Source organism: Rhincodon typus, chromosome 10, assembly GCF_021869965.1.
Source record: "Rhincodon typus isolate 14 chromosome 10, sRhiTyp1.1, whole genome shotgun sequence".
Taxonomy (NCBI): Eukaryota; Metazoa; Chordata; class Chondrichthyes; order Orectolobiformes; family Rhincodontidae; genus Rhincodon; species Rhincodon typus.
Genome location: NC_063341.1, coordinates 27,628,876 through 27,646,879, shown reverse-complemented (window position 1 = coordinate 27,646,879; position 18,004 = coordinate 27,628,876). Strand labels below are relative to the sequence as shown.

Below are 18,004 nucleotides of genomic sequence, written 5' to 3'. Positions count from 1 at the left end.
TGGGTGGATTGCTAAATTGCTCCTAGTGTCCAGAGACGTATAAGCTAAGTGGATTAGCCATGAGAAATGCTGGGTTACAGGGAGTGGGTAGGGATTTGGCTCTAGGCGACTCTTTGGAGGGCCAGTGTTGACTCAGTGAGCCCAGTGACCTGCTCAACACTGTAGGGATTCCATGATTCTATGATTATTAATCTTCTGCTTTTTTAAAATATTTTGATACAATGTTTGACACTCTTGATTAACCATAGTGACAGAACTGTCCCATAAAATTTTTCTAACTTGTTGGAGTGAATCTAGTCTGTGTTCAGGTTAAAATCCCCTATGACAGTTGCTGGACCCTTTTGACCAGCTCCATTATTTATTTCTTCCTTGTTACCGTGTCCTATTGTGGAGCCTGTATGCAACTCCCGTAAGTGACCTCTTGACTTTTGATTCTTCGTCTCTATCCAGATTATTTATAAACCCTGGTTTCTTAATTTAGGTGATCCTTCCGACTTGTGCTAATACCATCTTTAAGTAACAGAGCCACTTTTCCACCCTTTCCTAGCTTCCGATCCTTCTTAAATGTCTCTCATCCTTTAATAGTCAAGTCACAATCTGGATCATCCTGCAAACACATCTCAGTTGTGGTCGCTGGACTGTACTTTATTTATTTCAATGTGTATGATTGGTTCATCTGTTTTGTTTTGCATGCTTTCTGCATTCAAACACATTGCCTTAAGTTTTGACCTTTTATCTGCTGATTTGGTCTTAAATTGGCATTCTCTGTCCCTTTCTGTCACTGTCTCCCATGTTGCACATTAGTTCCTACCATATTGCATTTCCCCCACTTTTTGATTCATCAGAACTTCACAAATTAGGCCCTTGGTATCGGCTTTGCACCCACTTTAATTTAAAACCTGCTCTACTCCCCTACTTATGCAGATTGCAAGAACACGAGTCCCAGTACAGTTTAGGTATACACTCCCAGCAGAAAGGATTGCTCAGTATTGGTGCCCGATGGACAAGGATCCAGTTCTTCCACACTAATCTTTCGGTCATGCGTTCATCTCTTTAACCTTGTTTACCCTGTGCCAATTTGCAAGTGGCTGAGTTCTAATTGAGAGATTATTTGTTTTGAGGCTCTGCTTAATTTGGTGCCTAAATCCTCATACTAGCTTTGTAGAACCTGTTGCATAGTTCTACCTATGCCTCCATGCACTGAGATCCCCCTCACTGCAAGCTTTTTATCCAGGCCAGAACAGATGTTCTGAATCTTGGCACCGAGCAGACAACACAGCAATGTGGACTCGTGCTCATTGCTTCAGAGAGTAGTGTCAATTCTGACTTATACTGTCCCCTACTACCACTGCATTCCTAATGGCTTCCCCTGCTTGAATGGCTTCTTGTACTACAGTAGCATGGTCATTTAGCTGATCTATGCTGCAGCCCCTGCTGCCATCCAAACAAGCTAAGAGAACCTCAAACCCGTGAGGTAATTGCAGAGGCTGACGCTCCTCCAATTCTGCCCTCTGTGTGCCTTACCTGCCTCACTGCAGTCACACCCACTTGTCTCTGCCTTTTGACCATGTCAGAACACCCTATCCTAAGAGGGGTGACTTTCGCTTGCTCCAAAGAGTCTAGGTAACTTTCCCCTTGCCTGATGCATTGCAGTGTCTATGATTTGGCCATCAGCTCGTAAATTGGGAGCCAAAGCTGCTTCAACTTCAGACACTTATTGCAGATATGTTTGCCCTAGAATGCAGTGGTATCCTTTAACTCCCACTTAGTGCAGCTTTGACACAGCATCTGTACTGCCATTCTTAATGAGTTTTTAATTATCATTCAATTATTTGTTACTTTTTGTATGTTATATTAACTTTACCACTGATATGAATACAATGTAAAACTTGAGAATAAAATAAGCTTCAACCAGTTAAAAGATATGTTGTTAAACTTGAAAATGTTCAGAAAAGATTTACAAGGATATTGCAAGGGTTGTAGGGTTTGAGCTTTCGGGAGAGGCTGAATAGTCTGGGGCTTTTTTTCCTGGCGCGTCAGAGGCTGAGGGGTGACCTTAGAGGTTTACAAAATCATGATGGGCATGGATAGGGTGAATAGCCAAAGTCTTTTCCCCAGGGTAGGGGAATCCAAAACTACAGGGCTTAGGTTTAAGGTCAGAAGGGAAGGATTTAAAAGGGATTGAGGGGCAACATTTTCATGCAGCGGATGATACGTGTATGGAACGAACTGTCGGAGGAGGTGATTGAGCCGTGCTAAGTAGAACAAGTGGCAAGTAACATTCGCGCCATATAAATGCTAGGCCATGACCATTACCGAGAAGAGACAATCTAACCACAGTCCCTTGATATTCAATGGTGTTACCATCAATGAATCCCCCATTGTCAACATTATGGGGGTTATCGTTGACCAGAAACTCAACTGGACTCACCACATAAACACTGGCTACAAGAGCAGGTCAGAAGCTAGGAATATTGCGGTGAGTAACTCACCTCCTGACCCCTCAAAGCCTGTCCACCATCTAAAAGGCACAAGTCAGGAGTGTGATGGAATATTCCCCACTTGCCTGGATGAGTGCAGCCCCAACAACACTCGAAGCTTGTCACCATCCAGGACAAAGCAGCCCGCTTGATTAGCACTACATCCACAAGCATCCAGTCTCTCCACCACTGATGTTCAGTACCTGCAGTGTGCACTATCTACAAGATGCACTGCAGAAATTCACCAAAGATCGTCAGACAGCACCTTCCAAACCCACGACCACTTCCATCTAGAAGGACAAGGGCAGCAGACATATGGGAACACCACCACCTCCAAGTCACTCACCATCCTGACTTGGAAATATATCACAGTTCCTTCACTGTCGCTGGGTCAAAATCCTGGAATTCTCTCCCTCTTAGCATTGTGGGTCAACCCACAGCAGGAGCGGTTCAAGAAGGCAGCTCACCACCACCTTCTCAAGGGTAACTAAGGATGGGCAAGAAATGCTGGCCAGACAGCAACGCCCACATCCCACAAATGAATAGGAAAAAAAAAGTCAGGTACAGTCACAGCACTTAAAAGGCATCTAGATGGGTGCAAGAACAGGGAGGGTTTACAGGGATATGGGTCAAACGGAGCCAAATAAGACTAGATAAGTTTAGGATATCTGGTTAGTGTGGAAAAGTTGGACCAAAGGGTCTCCTTCTTGACTCTGACACTCTTGATAAACGAGTCTCTGTGTCAGGTCTTGATCTGATGTTTGGATTGACCTTCCTGCCTTCAAATCCTCTCTTTCCAATACCAACAAATGAACTTAAGACTTCCTGTGATGTCAGCCAGGTAAATGAGGTGAGAAGTTGGGAAGAGTTGTCAGATTGGGAGTGACTCACTTCAGTCTCAGGGGCTTTTGGGGCTGGTGTGGGTATTGCTGGGCGGGTACTGCTTGATGGTGCCTGGCCAAGTTGGAAGGGAATTGAGTGGTGGGTTCCAGTAAGGTTGGGTCTGGGGATTTAGGGCCTAGCTGAGTGAAGTGGTCAGTTGTATAGTTATTTCAGTGTTACATAACTTTAATCTGCCTAACATTTTGGGATTTTGGATAGGATTTACTCACATTTGGAAAAATGGGAACTTAGTATTGACAGGCAGCATGGCTTTGTGCAGGGGAGGTGGCGTCTCAAAACCATGGAGTTTTTTTGAGAAAGTGGCAAAGAAGATTAATGGGGGGCAAGGTGATAGATGTCATCGATATGGACTTTAGTAAGGCCTTTGTCAAGATCCATCGTGGCAAGGCGATAGAAAAGGTGAAGTCAAACAGAGGCACAGTCATTGGCGCGGAAACAGATCCTTCAGTCCAACTCGTCCGTGCTGACCAGATACCCTAATCTAGCCCCATTTGCCAGCATTTGGTCCATATCCCTTTAAACCCTTCCTATTAACATACCCATCCAGATGCCTTTTATAGAGTGGGATTCATGCTGAGCTGGTAAGATGGATACAGAACTGGCTTAATTATGGACGAAAGCAGCGGTGGAAAGGTGTTTTTTAGATTGAACATCTATGACAAGTGGTGTTCCACAGGGCTTAAATGCTGGGACTCCTGTTGTAGAGGAGAATGTAGGTAGCCCTGATTAAGTTTTCAGATGACAAAGATTGGGGGAGTTATGAATAGTGAGGAGGATTCCCAGAGGATACAGCAAGATACAGATGGGCGACAGACTTGAGCAGAGAAATGGCAGATGGAGTTTAATCTGGACAAATGTGAAGTGATGCATTTTGGGAGCTCTAATGCAGGAGTGAAATATAAAGTAATTGGCAGAACTGTTAATAGCATCAACATACAGAGGGATCTGGATGTACAGTTCTCTGAATGTGGCAACACAAGTGGATAAAGTGGTCAAGAAGGCATACATGTATGCCTGCCTTCAGTTCTGGCATATGTAAAAATTGGTAAATCATGTTACAACTGTACAGAACTTTAGTGAGGCCACATTTGGAATGTTGTGTGCAATCCTGGTTGTCATGCAACCGAAAGGATGTGGAGGCTTTGGAGAGGGTGTGGAAACGGTTTACCAGAGCCCTGGTTTGAAGAGTATGAATTATGAGGAGACATTGGACAGACTTGATTTGTGTTCACTTGAACGTCTGAGAATGAAGGGTGACCAGAGAGAAGTTTACAAAATTATGAGAGGCATGGATAGAAGAATTTTTCTATGTAAGGTTGAAATGTCAGTTACTCGAAGACATTTGTTTAAGGTGAAAGGGTGTAATTTTAATGGAGATGTGAGGTGGGGTTTTTGCACAGAGGGTTGTAAGTGCTTGGAATGCTCTGCCAGAGGTGGTGGTGGAGTGGGATATAATAGCAACGTTGAAGTGAAGAGGCATCTTGGCAGATATATGAATATACAGGGAATAGAGGGATATGGACAACATGGAGGCAAAAGGTTGTAGTTTAGAAAGGCATCATATGTTGATGCAGTCTTTGTGGGCTGAAGGGCCTGTTCCTGTTCTGTACTGTTCTTTGTCCTAACATTTCTTAGGTAACCACCAAGTATATACAAAATATTTCCACTTACTTGGAGAGTCCAGCATGGACTATCAGAAGTTCAAATTTCCTGGACCATTCCTCTGGAATCAGTTAGCCTGGATGGCTGGTTTGCAATGCAGTGAAACCAGCAGTGTGGTTTCAATTCCTGCATCAGCTGAGGTTACCAGGAAGGTCACTCCTCAACCTATCCTCTTGCCTGTTACAACTTTTAAAAATTAGGGAACACAAGTAAATCGCAACTTGATTTTCTTTTGTGGTGTTATTTTAAGATGAGCAGTTAGTAGAAAATAAATGAACATTGCATTTTGACTAATATAATGAGTGGAGGTTTTCCATATCATCATAAGGTACATGTCGGAAAAGGCTTGATGGGTTAAAGGGCCTATTCCTGCACCAGTTTCTTATGACCTAATCAAAATATGCGACCTCAATTTGCGTGATCGTCTAAGTAGGTTATATCCTTAAATGTTGACTGCAGTATTGAATTATCTCAAACTATCATTTCAGGTAATCTGACATCTTTAAGTGCAACCCATGGTGTAATATTCCTTTATTTTACTGCAGCAATATAAGCATTTGTTATTTTGCTCATTTGTTTAAATGCAGTCTTTGTAGTACTTAATCCTCCCATCAACACTCTTGTACTAAAAGCAGAAAATGCTGGAGTTGCTCAGCAGCTCTGCTAGCATCTGTGGAGAGAGAAACTGAAATGGTGAAGATGGCAGGTGGTGAAAACGGAGACTGGTGTGATGGAAAAATGAGGACAAGACACTCTGTACTTGATAACCAAGAGCCTCTTATAATCATGTCTTATTTGTTCTTTGAGCTTTAACAAGATATTCGTATTTCTTGCATAAGCTAAGATGCATTAACTTTGTTTTTCAGAAAAGCGAGAGAAGATCAGCAAACTAAAGGACCCACCTCCTTTTGAAGGAATGGAAGTGAGTGACAAATAAAGTGCTGTTAAGTGAATGAAATGGATGAAATATATGTTGCATGATTACGGTGCAATGTAAAAGAGCCATGCAGAGAAGCTATGAAGTGAAACATTCAACAGTTGTGATTAATATTCGTCATTTATTGTAGATAATTTGAAGTCAATTCTGCATTGATAAACGATTGAAAGATGAAAAAGCACTGTAGCTCAGCCAGTGTCTGAAAGAGAAAATGAAGTAACTTTCTCAGAATAGAAGTGATACCATGTAAATAAAACAATCAAATTACTTTTAATTCAAGTATCACTAGATGTGGTTCTTGTGGCAAATACCTGCAGAATACATCGAGGAGTATGAAATAAAAACAAAAATATCGACCCTTTCAAATTCTTTTCAATTGGGTAGTATAATCAATTTAGATAAATTTGTAATGCAATTATAAACAAATATTGGTTGAAGTCCAAAATTTTACCTTGTAAGTTGTCTAATTTAAATATATATTTTAATTATTTGAACTAGTTTCTGAAAAATAGAATTCAGAAAGCTTAAAATTCGAGTTTCACGAGAAATGAAGCATGGCTTCAGTGTGACAAAATAGCATTTCTTATTGTTACTAAACTATTCAAAGGATTTAGATGGATTATCTAGGTAATGCATTTATTTTCCGTTCCTTGATGCCCTTGAAAAATTGATAGTGAGTTGCTGCCTTGAACTGCTGCAGTCCTTTGGGTGTAGGGACAGTGCTGTTACAAAGGAAGTTCTAGAAATTTGAGCCAGCAACATGGAAGGAAAGGCAATGTAGTTCCAAGTTAGGACGGGTGTGTGGCTTGGAGGGGGACTTGCAAGTGTTGCTGGCTTCTATGCATCTCCTGTCCTTGTCTTTCCAGGTACATGGATATGGAAAGTGCTGTTAAAGGAGCATTGGTATGTTGCTGCTGTGCATATTGTAGATGGTGTATATGACTGATACTGTGTGTCAGCATTGGAGGGATTGAATATTTAAGGTAATGGGTGAGTTACCAATCAAGCAGACTGCTTTGTCCTGAATGGTGTTGAGTTCTTTGCTGGTTGAGGCGCACTTATCCACAAAGTGAAGAGTATGCCATCATGTGCCTTGTAGATGGCGGTCAGACTTTATGAAGGGAGCGGGATCTGCTTTTGTAGCCTAGTATCTATACGATTGATTAATTTCAGTTTTGTGTTGATTGTGACTCCCAGAATGTTGAATTGTAGGGGATTCAGCAAACGTACTACCATTAAATCTCATGGGGAGAAGGTTGGAATTTCTATTGTTGGAGATGGTCATTTCATGACAGTTGTGTGGCACGAGTGTTACTTGCCACGTATCAGCTAAGTTCTGGATTTTGTCTCCATGCAAGTACCCATCCAGGCCTCTTACTTTGACTTGGAAATGTATCCCTGTTCCTTCGGTGTCACTGAGTCAAAATTCTGCAGCTCCTTCCTGAATAGTATTGTGGCTATATCTACACCAAATTAACTTTAGTTCAAGATGGCAGTTCAAGACCAACTTGGGATGAGCATTAAATGCTGGGCCATCCAGCAATGCCAACATGCCCTGAGTTAACCTAAAATAAAAGATCTTGCTACAAATGCAAATGGCTTTGAACGTTGTGCAACCACGAGTGAACATTCCCACTTTTGACCTTATGATGGAAGGAATGTCATTGAAGCAGCTGAGGATAGTTGGGCTTGGGGCACTACTCTGAAGAAATCTAGCAGTGATGTCCTGGGCTTGAAATGATTGACCTCCAGCAGGTACAAATTCAAAAGCCACATGACACCAAGTTTTTGTCCAACAGGTTTATTTGGAATCTCTCAAGCTTTCGGAGCAGAGCCCCTTCATCAGGTGCAGTGAGAGAACAGGGCACACAGACACAGAGTTGATAGGCAGAAAGATCAAAAGATCATAGTTAACGTTTTGGGTCCAGTGACCCTTTGTCAGTGCTGAGGAAGGGTCACTGGACCCGACATATTAACTCTGATTTTTTTCCTTCTCATATTCTGCCAGATCTGCTAAGCTTTTCCAGCATGTTCTCTTTTTTGTTCCTGATTTACAGCATCTGCAGTTCTTTTGGTTTTCAAATCTCCTAGCTAGTGTGAGTGGAGTGTCAGGTGACCACTTTACACACCGTCTAACACTGTTGGCCACCCGCAACTTATTATCTGACCCTCCACTCACAGCACTTGTATGATCTTTTGATCTCTCTGCCTATAAATTCTGCCTGTGTGCCTTGCTGTCCCTCTGCACCTGATGAAGGGGCTGCGCTTCAAAAGCTTGTGTGATTCCAAATAAACCTATTGGACTATCAGCTGGTGTCATGTGACTTCTTACTTGGTCCATCTCATTCCAATGTCCAAGCAAAAACTATAACAATTTTTCTTTGTGCTAGATATGACTCCAGCCAGTGATGAGTTTTCCCCCATTCCCAGTGACACTAGTTTTGTTCGGGCTTCTTGGTGCCATACTTGGTCAATTACTGCCTTGATACCAAGGACAGTCCAGTCACACTCGCCTCGTCTCTGAAGTTGTACTTCTGTCCACGTTTGGTTAAAGGTTGTCCTGAGGTCAGGAGCTGAGTATCCTTGGTGTCAATGAGTGAGGCTCCTGTTGAGCAAGAACCACTTGATGGCACTGCTCTCGATTCCTAACATCACTTGGTTGATGATCGAGAGTAGATTGATAGGATATCCTCAGGCTAAACAATTACTGCCTGACATTTTATTGATAAAATATATCCCATCAACTTTCTACATTACTGGGAAGATGCTTGTGTTGTAGCTGTACTGAAACAGCCTGACTTAGGATGCAGCTAGTTGTGGTGCATATGTCTTTGGTACTATTGCCAGAATGTTTTTGAGCTTGCACCCTTTGCAATATGCTGTGCTTTCATCCATTTTTAAGTAGCACATTCAATCAAATTGGTGACTGTGATGCTGGGATTTATCAGAACCTTTCGTAACCAAGTCATGCATCCTGTGATTTATGTTGATGGCACGTTAGTTCTTGGGAAACACGTTTTTCCAAGTTTGGCTGAGTCTTTTTATCCCCTCTATTTACTTTACATGAGTTGCATGAAGAATACCTGGTTTCTGCTTCGTTCTTTATTACCCACAGATTGATGAAATTGCAAATATTAATGATATAGAAGATTACATAGAACTGCTGTATGAGGACATACCTGACAAAGTGCGAGGTTCAGCACTCATTCTTCAACTAGCTCGTAATCCTGACAATTTGGAAGAATTGCTACAAAATGGTAGGCAAACTTTACAGCCATAAAGCACCAATGCCCTGTTTTAAGTATCTGGTTTCACCTTCTTGCTCCTAGCTCTTGCTCCCACCAATATCACATAGGTTTCATTAATCTCATTCTAGTTTTTCTTGTTAATTACTCTCCAATGTTCATTTTTGTTAACTTTATCTGGTAATTTTGTATTCTTTTTCCTTTAAATAGTTGATCATTTATCTTCCCTCATTTTCACTTAAAAAAAATAAATTCACTTCTGCTTTCAATATTAGACTTCATCAAAACCAAAGTGGGATAAGTGGTAGGCTATTTCATTTGTTCTGTCATTTTATTAAATCATAGCTAATGTCTCAGATTTATAGATTCACCTTTGATCTCGGGCATGTTCTAATGAGATAGGTGTTTGGTCTTTTAGTTCTTTGCTACCATTTATATTTATCCCTATTGATTTAAAACACCTGCCATTTGAATATGTTGCTTTGGGTAATATTGATGTTGGATGTAGAATGGAATACTTGTGTTCACTTTGTTTGAATTCTCCTTGATTTCTCTTAATTTTAAAATCAGTTTCTCTTTTTAGAAACTGCATTGGGAGCTTTGGCTCGAGTGTTACGAGAAGATTGGAAGCAAAGTGTGGAGCTTGCAACCAACATTATTTATATATTTTTCTGTTTCTCGAGGTAAGACCAGTTAAAATTGTAACAAAACACTGCAGTTGGCTATTGTCTTTTCTCCTCTGCCTCTCTAAAGGTACTTACAATTGGACTTCCAAACTTCTGAACATACCAATTGTAAAACTCCAGTTAAATGACTTATCAGCAGATTTAAATATCCAAAAGCAACAACAGTTGAGAATTAGAAGATGATGAGAGCTAAGATTTGTCCATTTGGTGCCTCAAGACTGACCTTTGCCACAAACCCCTTGCTATCAATGTTCTTGACCATCTCTAGCTTTGTTGCCCTTACCCCACGGAAACCTTCTGACTGCCATTATGGTTGCACACATGCATATACTTTCATAATACGTGGATCAAATTCTTGGCTGTCTTGCACAGAGTAATTTGATTTAGCTGTCCGGTTCTAGCCACACTTGGCTTCAATGTGCAATCAAAACTGTTTTCAACTTAATATAAACACAAACATAAAACTGTTTTCCTCCTTTACCACCAACTGTTTGTCCTTTCAAACATCATTTCTAAATCCCCTCCCCAGTCTCCCCATTCCTGACTTTGGCTTCTTGTTCATCACTTCTCCTCAGGCGTTTAGGTTGCTTTTCCAAACCAGTCTGCCTCACAGGTTATCCTCTGTTTCTTTAAGAATTTCTTTCCAATCAGCAGTGGCAGGTGGAGTTTAATTTATGAGAAATGTGAGGTGTTGCATTTTGGTAAGGCAAATCAGGGCAGAACTTTTACACTTAATGGTAGGGTCCTGGGGAGTGTTGCCGAGCAAAGAGACCCAGGGATACAGGTTATAGTTCAAAGAAGGTGGAATCGCAGCTAGTCAAAGTAGTGAAAAAGGTGTTTGGTATGGTCGCTTAGATTTGGACTATGGGTCAAATTTTAGGGAAAGGATAAATAGAGTTGGTCAGTTGGCTATATAGCATTTGAAAGCAGCACAGCATGCGATGAAATAGGAAGCTGATAAGAAAACAAAAATTTGTAGTTTTGCTAGTGGAGATAGTGTTATTGTTACTTCCAGTAGTAGGTGAACCTTTAAAGGTAAGGTTTAGTTGGTCTTGTGAAATCAAAAGGAAATTGACTGAAGTGAATTATTTGATAATGCCATATAAAAAGAAATCTGAATGTCATGTGAATATGCTGAAAAGGTGTTTTGATAGGGAAGGAAAGCAAAAGGAGAATGTATTACTGGTTACAAAACAGTGAAGAACCAAGTTCAGAGGATTCTGAATTGGGCATTCCTCCAATTACATTGGACAATGAGGTGGTTCTCAAAAATTGGGATAAGTTATTGAGTTACCTTCCAGAGGAAAATCGAAATGACCTGAAAGTTATTACGATCACATGGGGAGATATGTGGAAATAAACTGGGAATGCTAATCTGATTTTTCATTATGCAGATGTAGGAAATGCTGATCCAACTAAGCAACATCCTTCTAGGTCAGTACAGGTTCAAAAAGAGATTGAATGCATTGCCAAAGATAAAGTAATCAAAGTGGGTTGCAGTGAATGGAGCTCACCCGTAATGTCAAAATCAGATGGTTCCCAATGTCCCACTGCCCCAGAGTTAGCCACAACTAATTACACAAAGCCATTCAAGGTGGCTACCGATGCGAGTGATGTGTGTGTTGGTGCTGTATTCTTGCAAGAAGATGATGAGAAGATAGAAAGACCTATTTGGTATTTTTCCAGAAAATTGAATAATCATTAACACAGATATTCTACAGTTGAGAAGGAGACCTTGAGTTTGGTGCTGGTGTTGCAACATTTCAACATTTATATTGCTGGGAATGTGTATGAGACAGCTGTATACACTGATCATGACTCCTTAAAGTTTTTGGAAGAATTTAAGGTTAAAAGTTCCAAACTGTTACATGGAGTTTATTATTGCTTCCATTCAACTTGAAAATTATACACATGGCAGGATGTGAGAATATAATTGCCAATGCGTTGTCATAACTTTGACGAAGGAAGATGGAGGTGTTCGGTGGCGGAAAAAACAGACCGAAAAGGACTATGATAGTGAATGTTTGCGTGCTTAGAGTCAATGTAATGTAATTGTATTGTATCAGTAGTGCAAGACTAAAGGTTTTTTTAAAATTAAGCCATTGTTGTATATTGATGGGTTTTTTAAGGGGGTGTGATGATACTATAGCTTTAAGAGGTGTAGTCTGCCCTTTTTTATGAAGAAAGGTTGAGACTGAGGTATAGGGCAGTTTGGTGGGGCGTTGGTGTTTTTTTTAAGTTGGAAGAATAGAAGCAACCTGAATGGGTGGGTCAAACTCTTACAGAACCAGGATTTATAGTTTTAGCTTTCTGCAGTTGCTAGGGTTTTGAAGCTGGATGTAGAAGCTGTTATTCTCTCTGTTAAAGTCAAAAGCTGGAGTTCCTGCAGCTAGAATTGCATATCCAACAGTCTGTTTTACTGAGTTTGCCTTTGCCAAGTGTGTGTTTATGGGATGTTATTATGTTGGAACAGTTAATTAGTGGTTCGTACATATTATTTTAAGCATTCCGATAAGAGTTGCAGTTAAGCCACAAACAAAAACAGAAATTGCTAGAAAAATTCAAGTCTGACAGCAGTTGCGGAGCGATGAGAGTTAACATTTTGCGTCGAATGACCTTTCCTCAGAACTCGGGTTAACTCTGATTTTTCTCCGTGGAAACTGCCAGACCTGAGCTTTTCCAGTAATTTCTGTTTTTGCTTCTGATTTACAACACCTGCAGTTCTTTTGGTTTTATAGTTAAGCTAAATTCTTTTATTTTTATTTTGTCTGTATTGTAACTAAAGTGTGCTTCGCTTAAAGTTGTGTAGTTTGACCAATTGAATTGCATTTGGAATGCAATGCCTTCTACTTACTTTTAAAATAAAGAGGAAAATTAGGGTCTAGGCTATCTTAATATGTTTTGAGGGGATTTGCTCTGGTCCATAGCAATTTGTAACAGTATAAAGATTCCAAATAATTTGTTTGCATTTGTGCTGTGAACCAGTATTAATAAAGCTCAGGATCAAACATACATTTTTAGCTATGTTCTTACCCTGACCTGGCACTTTTAATGATTTGTGCATGTATACCTCCAGGTCATCCTTTTCTTGCACCCTCGTTGGAATTGTGCCCCTTATCTGCCTTATTTTGTATAATTTCACACTTCTCTATGTTGATGATTGTTCCTTGAATGTTCCTCTTCTGATAGTTTATCTACTTGTCCTTCCTCATTCCCCAAAATCAGATCCAGCAATGCCTCCTTCCTCATTGGGCCAGAAATATACTTATCTCAATTATTCTCTTGACTAAAATTAAAGAATTCTTCTCCCTCTTTGTCCTTGACATTATTACTAGCCAGTCTATATCAGGGTTATTCAAGTTTCCCATAATATCAACTCGAGTTTTGCACATCTCTTGAATTTCCTTACAAGTGTTCACCTGCATATGAATCAATAATATTGATGGCTTATAGAATAGACACAGTAGAGTGTAATAATATCTTGATGCATTCTTAACTCAACCTTAACCTCTAATTCTGTCCTTGATCATTCTAGGGTCTTCTCTCTTAATCCTTCTAATGTGCTTCTTAATGAATACTGCCACCCTCATCCATCCTTTTTCTTCCTTTATCCGTTCTGAATACCTTGAGTATTTAGGACCCAGTGATGCACTTGTTTTGAGTCAGGTTGCTATTGAAGCCACAGTCATAGTTATAGCACTAACTTTGCTTACAGTTCCTTCAGCTTATTTTCTATGCACTTTCACACATGGACTGTAAGCCTAATTTTAACTGTATTATCTTGGCCCTTACACTCATCTGTCTCGCAGTCCTTTATGTACTTTGATACTCCTTACTAATTACACATCCTGGTTCCCATACTCTTGCAATTCTCAACAGCACTGCAAACTATCCTGCCAGGATGTTTGACAGCAACCTGTAATGATGCTGTCTCCCTCAGCCAGTTCTAATGTTCATGAATCAAAACCATCCCTATTGCACTAACTATTCATCTCAGTCATCTTATTTCTATACTCACTGGTGCTTGACCCTACTTGCTTAGGCTTCTTTCTAACTTCTGTAAAATATGACTGTTGAACTTCATGCCGCTGTCCACTCTCACCTTGGAGTGCTTACAGCCATTTAGTGATATGCTTGATCATGGCATCAGGGAGGCACTAGACTCAATAACTGCCAATGGTAGCAATTAAACTGTTTCAGGATTTTTCCTGCTTCCATAATTCTGTTGTATTTTAGTTGTATTAGGTAATAATTTTTCATAGTGTGGATGTTACAAAGATCAGATGGGGTTTGCGTTATGCAGAATGCAAATGTTGTGAACCAATTTGATTCAACTTTGTCTTGTAGTTTTTCTCAATTTCATGGACTAATTACGCACTATAAAATTGGTGCACTCTGTATGAATATAATTGACCATGAACTGAAGAGGCATGACCTATGGCAAGAAGAACTTCATAAGAAGAAGAAGGTAGATATCCTTTGTCATATGTAACAAGATCTAGAATTAACAAATGACAAAAGTTATTTTTATTTCAAACAAAAGATTTCATAAATAATTGCAGAAATACCACTCCACATATGCATACCTTATTTGAACATAAATGTGAGCAGACATAGGGGTCAGGATAGTCAGAGGGATTGACACTTCTCTGCAGCAAAGTTTGAGAGTCCAGATGGCTACCTCGTGCCAGTGTTCAGGACATCTGCTCAGCTGGAAAAGAACTTGTGGGAGAAGGAGCATCTGGTCATCTTGGTCCATGTGAGTCCCAATGAAGCAGGCAGGACAGAGAATGAGGTTCTGCATAGTTAGTATGAGGAGTTATACTTGTCAAATAAGCAGACTTTCAAATTGTGTAATGGTTGATATGTTATCTAATCTACATTCAAATTGGAATAGGACAAATCAGATTAGAAAGATGAATGCATGGCTCAAAGACTGGTGTGGGAAAGGTGAGTTCTGGTTTGTGGAGTACTAGTACTGGCCAAAGTGGGATCTATACCAATGGGATGGTCTCCAGCCAACAAAACTTCGAAGGGAGCCAGCTACTTGATGGTTCGATTAGTCTTTTACCCCTGTACTAAGGTTGGATGGCTGATTTGTATGTCAGGACTGCTTTAGACCTCCACCAGAGTTTCCTCTGGCTTCGCCCTGCCCAGACCATGCTGGGCCAGTATTCTTGCTAACTGCATAACTAAGGAAGTAAACAGGATCTTAAACTAAATATTTGTGGCAAAATATAGAATTTGGGAAAATGCAGTAAATCTAAGTGGAGCTAAGGACAAAGAGAAGGATATTAGTATTGGCAATAGTAAACAGGCCATGTCAGGAAGGGATGGAGAATACAAATTTGAAAGTAAACTAATTGATGGGTCCAGAGGTCAGAAAAGGAATTTTAGACTAACGACTCCACCTGAATGCACATCGCATTCAAGACAAAGCAGATGAGGTTGTTGACTTGCTTGCCGAACTGGCTGGTTATAGAAATAGTAGGAACTGCAGATGCTGGAAAATCTGAGATAACAAGGTGTAGAGCTGGATGAACACAGCAGGCCAAGCAGCATCATAGGAGCAGTAAGGCTGAGGTTTCGGGCCTAGACCCTTCATCAGAAATGGGGGAGGGGAAGGGAGTTCTGAAATAAATAGGGAGAGAGGGGGGAGGCGGATAGAAGATGGATAGAGGAGAAGATAGGTGGAGAGGAAACAGACGGGTCAAAGAGGCGGGGATGGAGCCAGTAAAGGTGAGTGTAGGTGGAGAGGTAGGGAGGAGATAGGTCAGTCCAGGGAGGACGGACAGGTCAAGGGGGCGGGATGAGGTTAGTAGGTAGGAAATGGTACGGCTTGAGGTGGGGGGAGGAAGAACAGGTTAGGGAGGCGGGGACGAGCTGGGCTGGTTTTGGGATGCGGTAGGGGGAGGGGAGATTTTGAAGCTTGTGAAATCTATATTGATACCATTGGGCTGCAGGGTTCCGAAGCGGAATATGAGTTGCTGTTCCTGCAACCTTTGGGTGGCATCGTTGTGGCACTGCAGGAGGCCCAGGATGGCATCTGAGGAATGGGAGGGTGAGTTGAAATGGTTCGCGACTAGGAGGTGCAGTTGTTTATTGCGAACCGAGTGTAGGTGTTCTGCAAAGCGGTCCCCGAGCCTCCGCTTGGTTTCTCCGATGTAGAGGAGGCCACAATGGGTACAGCGGATGCAGTATACCACATTAGCAGATATGCAGGTAAACATCTGCTTGATGTGGAAAGTCTTCTTGGGGCCTGAGATGGGGGTGAGGGAGGAGGTGTGGGGGCAGGTTTCATCACCGTGCTAGGTAACATCGTCAGTGCGGCCTCTGATGAAACGATGTTGTTCTACTTTGCTTAGTATTTATATGATCTGGTCTGTTGAGGCTTTTTGTGTCCTTTCTGGTTCTTTTTTGCATGGGTTTCTATGTGGGGTCTAATTCAACATGTTTATTGATTACATTATGGGTGGAAAACTTCTATGAATTCCTGTGCGTGTCTGTGCTTGGCTTGGGCTAGGATGGTCACGTCGCCCCAGTTAAATTGATGGCCTTCGTTGTCCGAGTGTATTGAATTGAAGGAAAGTTTGTCATGTCGTTTTGCTGCTGGCTGGTGTTCGTGTATCCTGATGGTTAGTTTCCTTCCTGTCTGGCCGATGTAATGTTTTTGGCATTCCTTGCATGGTATTTTGTACACTACATTGGTCCTGCATGTCAAAGGCATGGGGTCTTTGGTCCTTGAGTGTTTGTCATCGTGTGGCTGTGGGTTCGCGTGCTATCCTGATTCCTAGTGGTCGTAGGAGTCTCGTTAGTTCCAGTATGTTCTTGACATACGGTAGTGTGGCCAGTGTATGAGGGCATATTGTGTCCTCTTGGTGTTGTCTACCTAGTAGGCATCTGTGGATGGAGAAAGTCCCATTAGATTAGTAGGTAGCAGTTGTAATTCCTTTATTCAAAAATGGAGCGAGACAAAACAAAGCTAGTTAGCTTAACATCTGTCGTATGGAAAATGTAGAATCTATTATTAAATTAGTGATAGTTCAAGATAATCAGGCAGAGTCAACATGGCTTTGTGAAAGGGAAATTATATTTAACCAACCTATCTTTTTGAGGAAATAACTTGTTGTAGCTAAAGGAGAACTGATCGATATGCTACATTTTGAGAAGGTGTTAATTGCACTGAGAGGTTATTGGAGAAAATAAAACTCAATGTAGTGAGTTGCATATTGGCATAGATGAAGGATTGGCCAACTAACAGCAAGCAGCAAGAAAGCTTAAATGGGCCTGCTGACACAAAGATCCCATCTGGAGTATTGTGTTCAGTATTGGTCACCTTATTTAAGGAAGGATGTAAATGTGTTGCAAATAATTCAGAGAGGTATACCAAGCTAACGCCTGGAATGGGTAGATTGTATTATGACAAAAAGCTGAACAGACAGCTATTATCCATTTGAGTCTAGAAGTAAGAGGTAATTTGATGGAAGATCTTGAGAGTTGTATCAGGTTCGATATGGAGAGAAAGTTTCCTCTTGAGGGAATCAAGAACTAGGGTTCACCCATTTAAAACAAGAATGAGGCAAGTTTATTTCTGCTGGAGGGTTGACAGGCTTTAGAACATGCTTCTTGCAAAAATGGTGGAAGCAGAGTCCTTGAATATTTTTAAGGCATAAGTAGATATATTCTTTAATCAAAGGGATAAAAAGTTATGTATAGGTTGTAATCAGATTGGCCTTAATCTTGTTGAATAACCAAATGGCCTAATCCTTATTCAAATTGTGGCCTGAGCTCTACTTTCCTGACTGCCTCCATAATGACTCCCTTATAGGCCAAAAAAATGTCTTTGGAGACATCAGATCAAATTCCACCATGGTAGCTGATGGAATTTAAATTTGTTTATAAGTCTGGAATCAAAAGTTAATCTCTCTAGTGGTGAACATGGAACTAGTGTCAATTATTGTAAAAAGGCCCCCCCAAATAAAATAATAGAACTGTGTATTTGGGAAATCTGAAAGAGAAAGTGCTGGAGAAACTCAGCAGGTCTAGCAGCATCTGTAGAGAGAGGAATGGAGTTAACTGTCTCAGTCTAGT

General features: G+C 40.9%; 1 protein-coding gene across 5 annotated transcripts in view; it reads left to right on the top strand.

Moving 5' to 3' along the window:
- kifap3a (kinesin-associated protein 3a) overlaps positions 1–18,004 on the top strand; it is a 202,386-nt gene that overhangs the window by 59,952 nt on the left and 124,430 nt on the right. For 4 of the 5 annotated variants that reach the window (XM_048602252.1, XM_048602254.1, XM_048602255.1 and 1 more), the window contains 4 exons: positions 5,912–5,967; positions 9,098–9,239; positions 9,811–9,910; positions 14,261–14,381. In XM_048602252.1, the coding sequence (XP_048458209.1) occupies positions 5,912–5,967; positions 9,098–9,239; positions 9,811–9,910; positions 14,261–14,381 (419 nt within the window). Of the gene's footprint in view, positions 1–5,911; positions 5,968–9,097; positions 9,240–9,810; positions 9,911–14,260; positions 14,386–18,004 lie in introns of all 5 variants that reach the window. The other variant, XM_020527062.2, reaches the window with a different exon arrangement.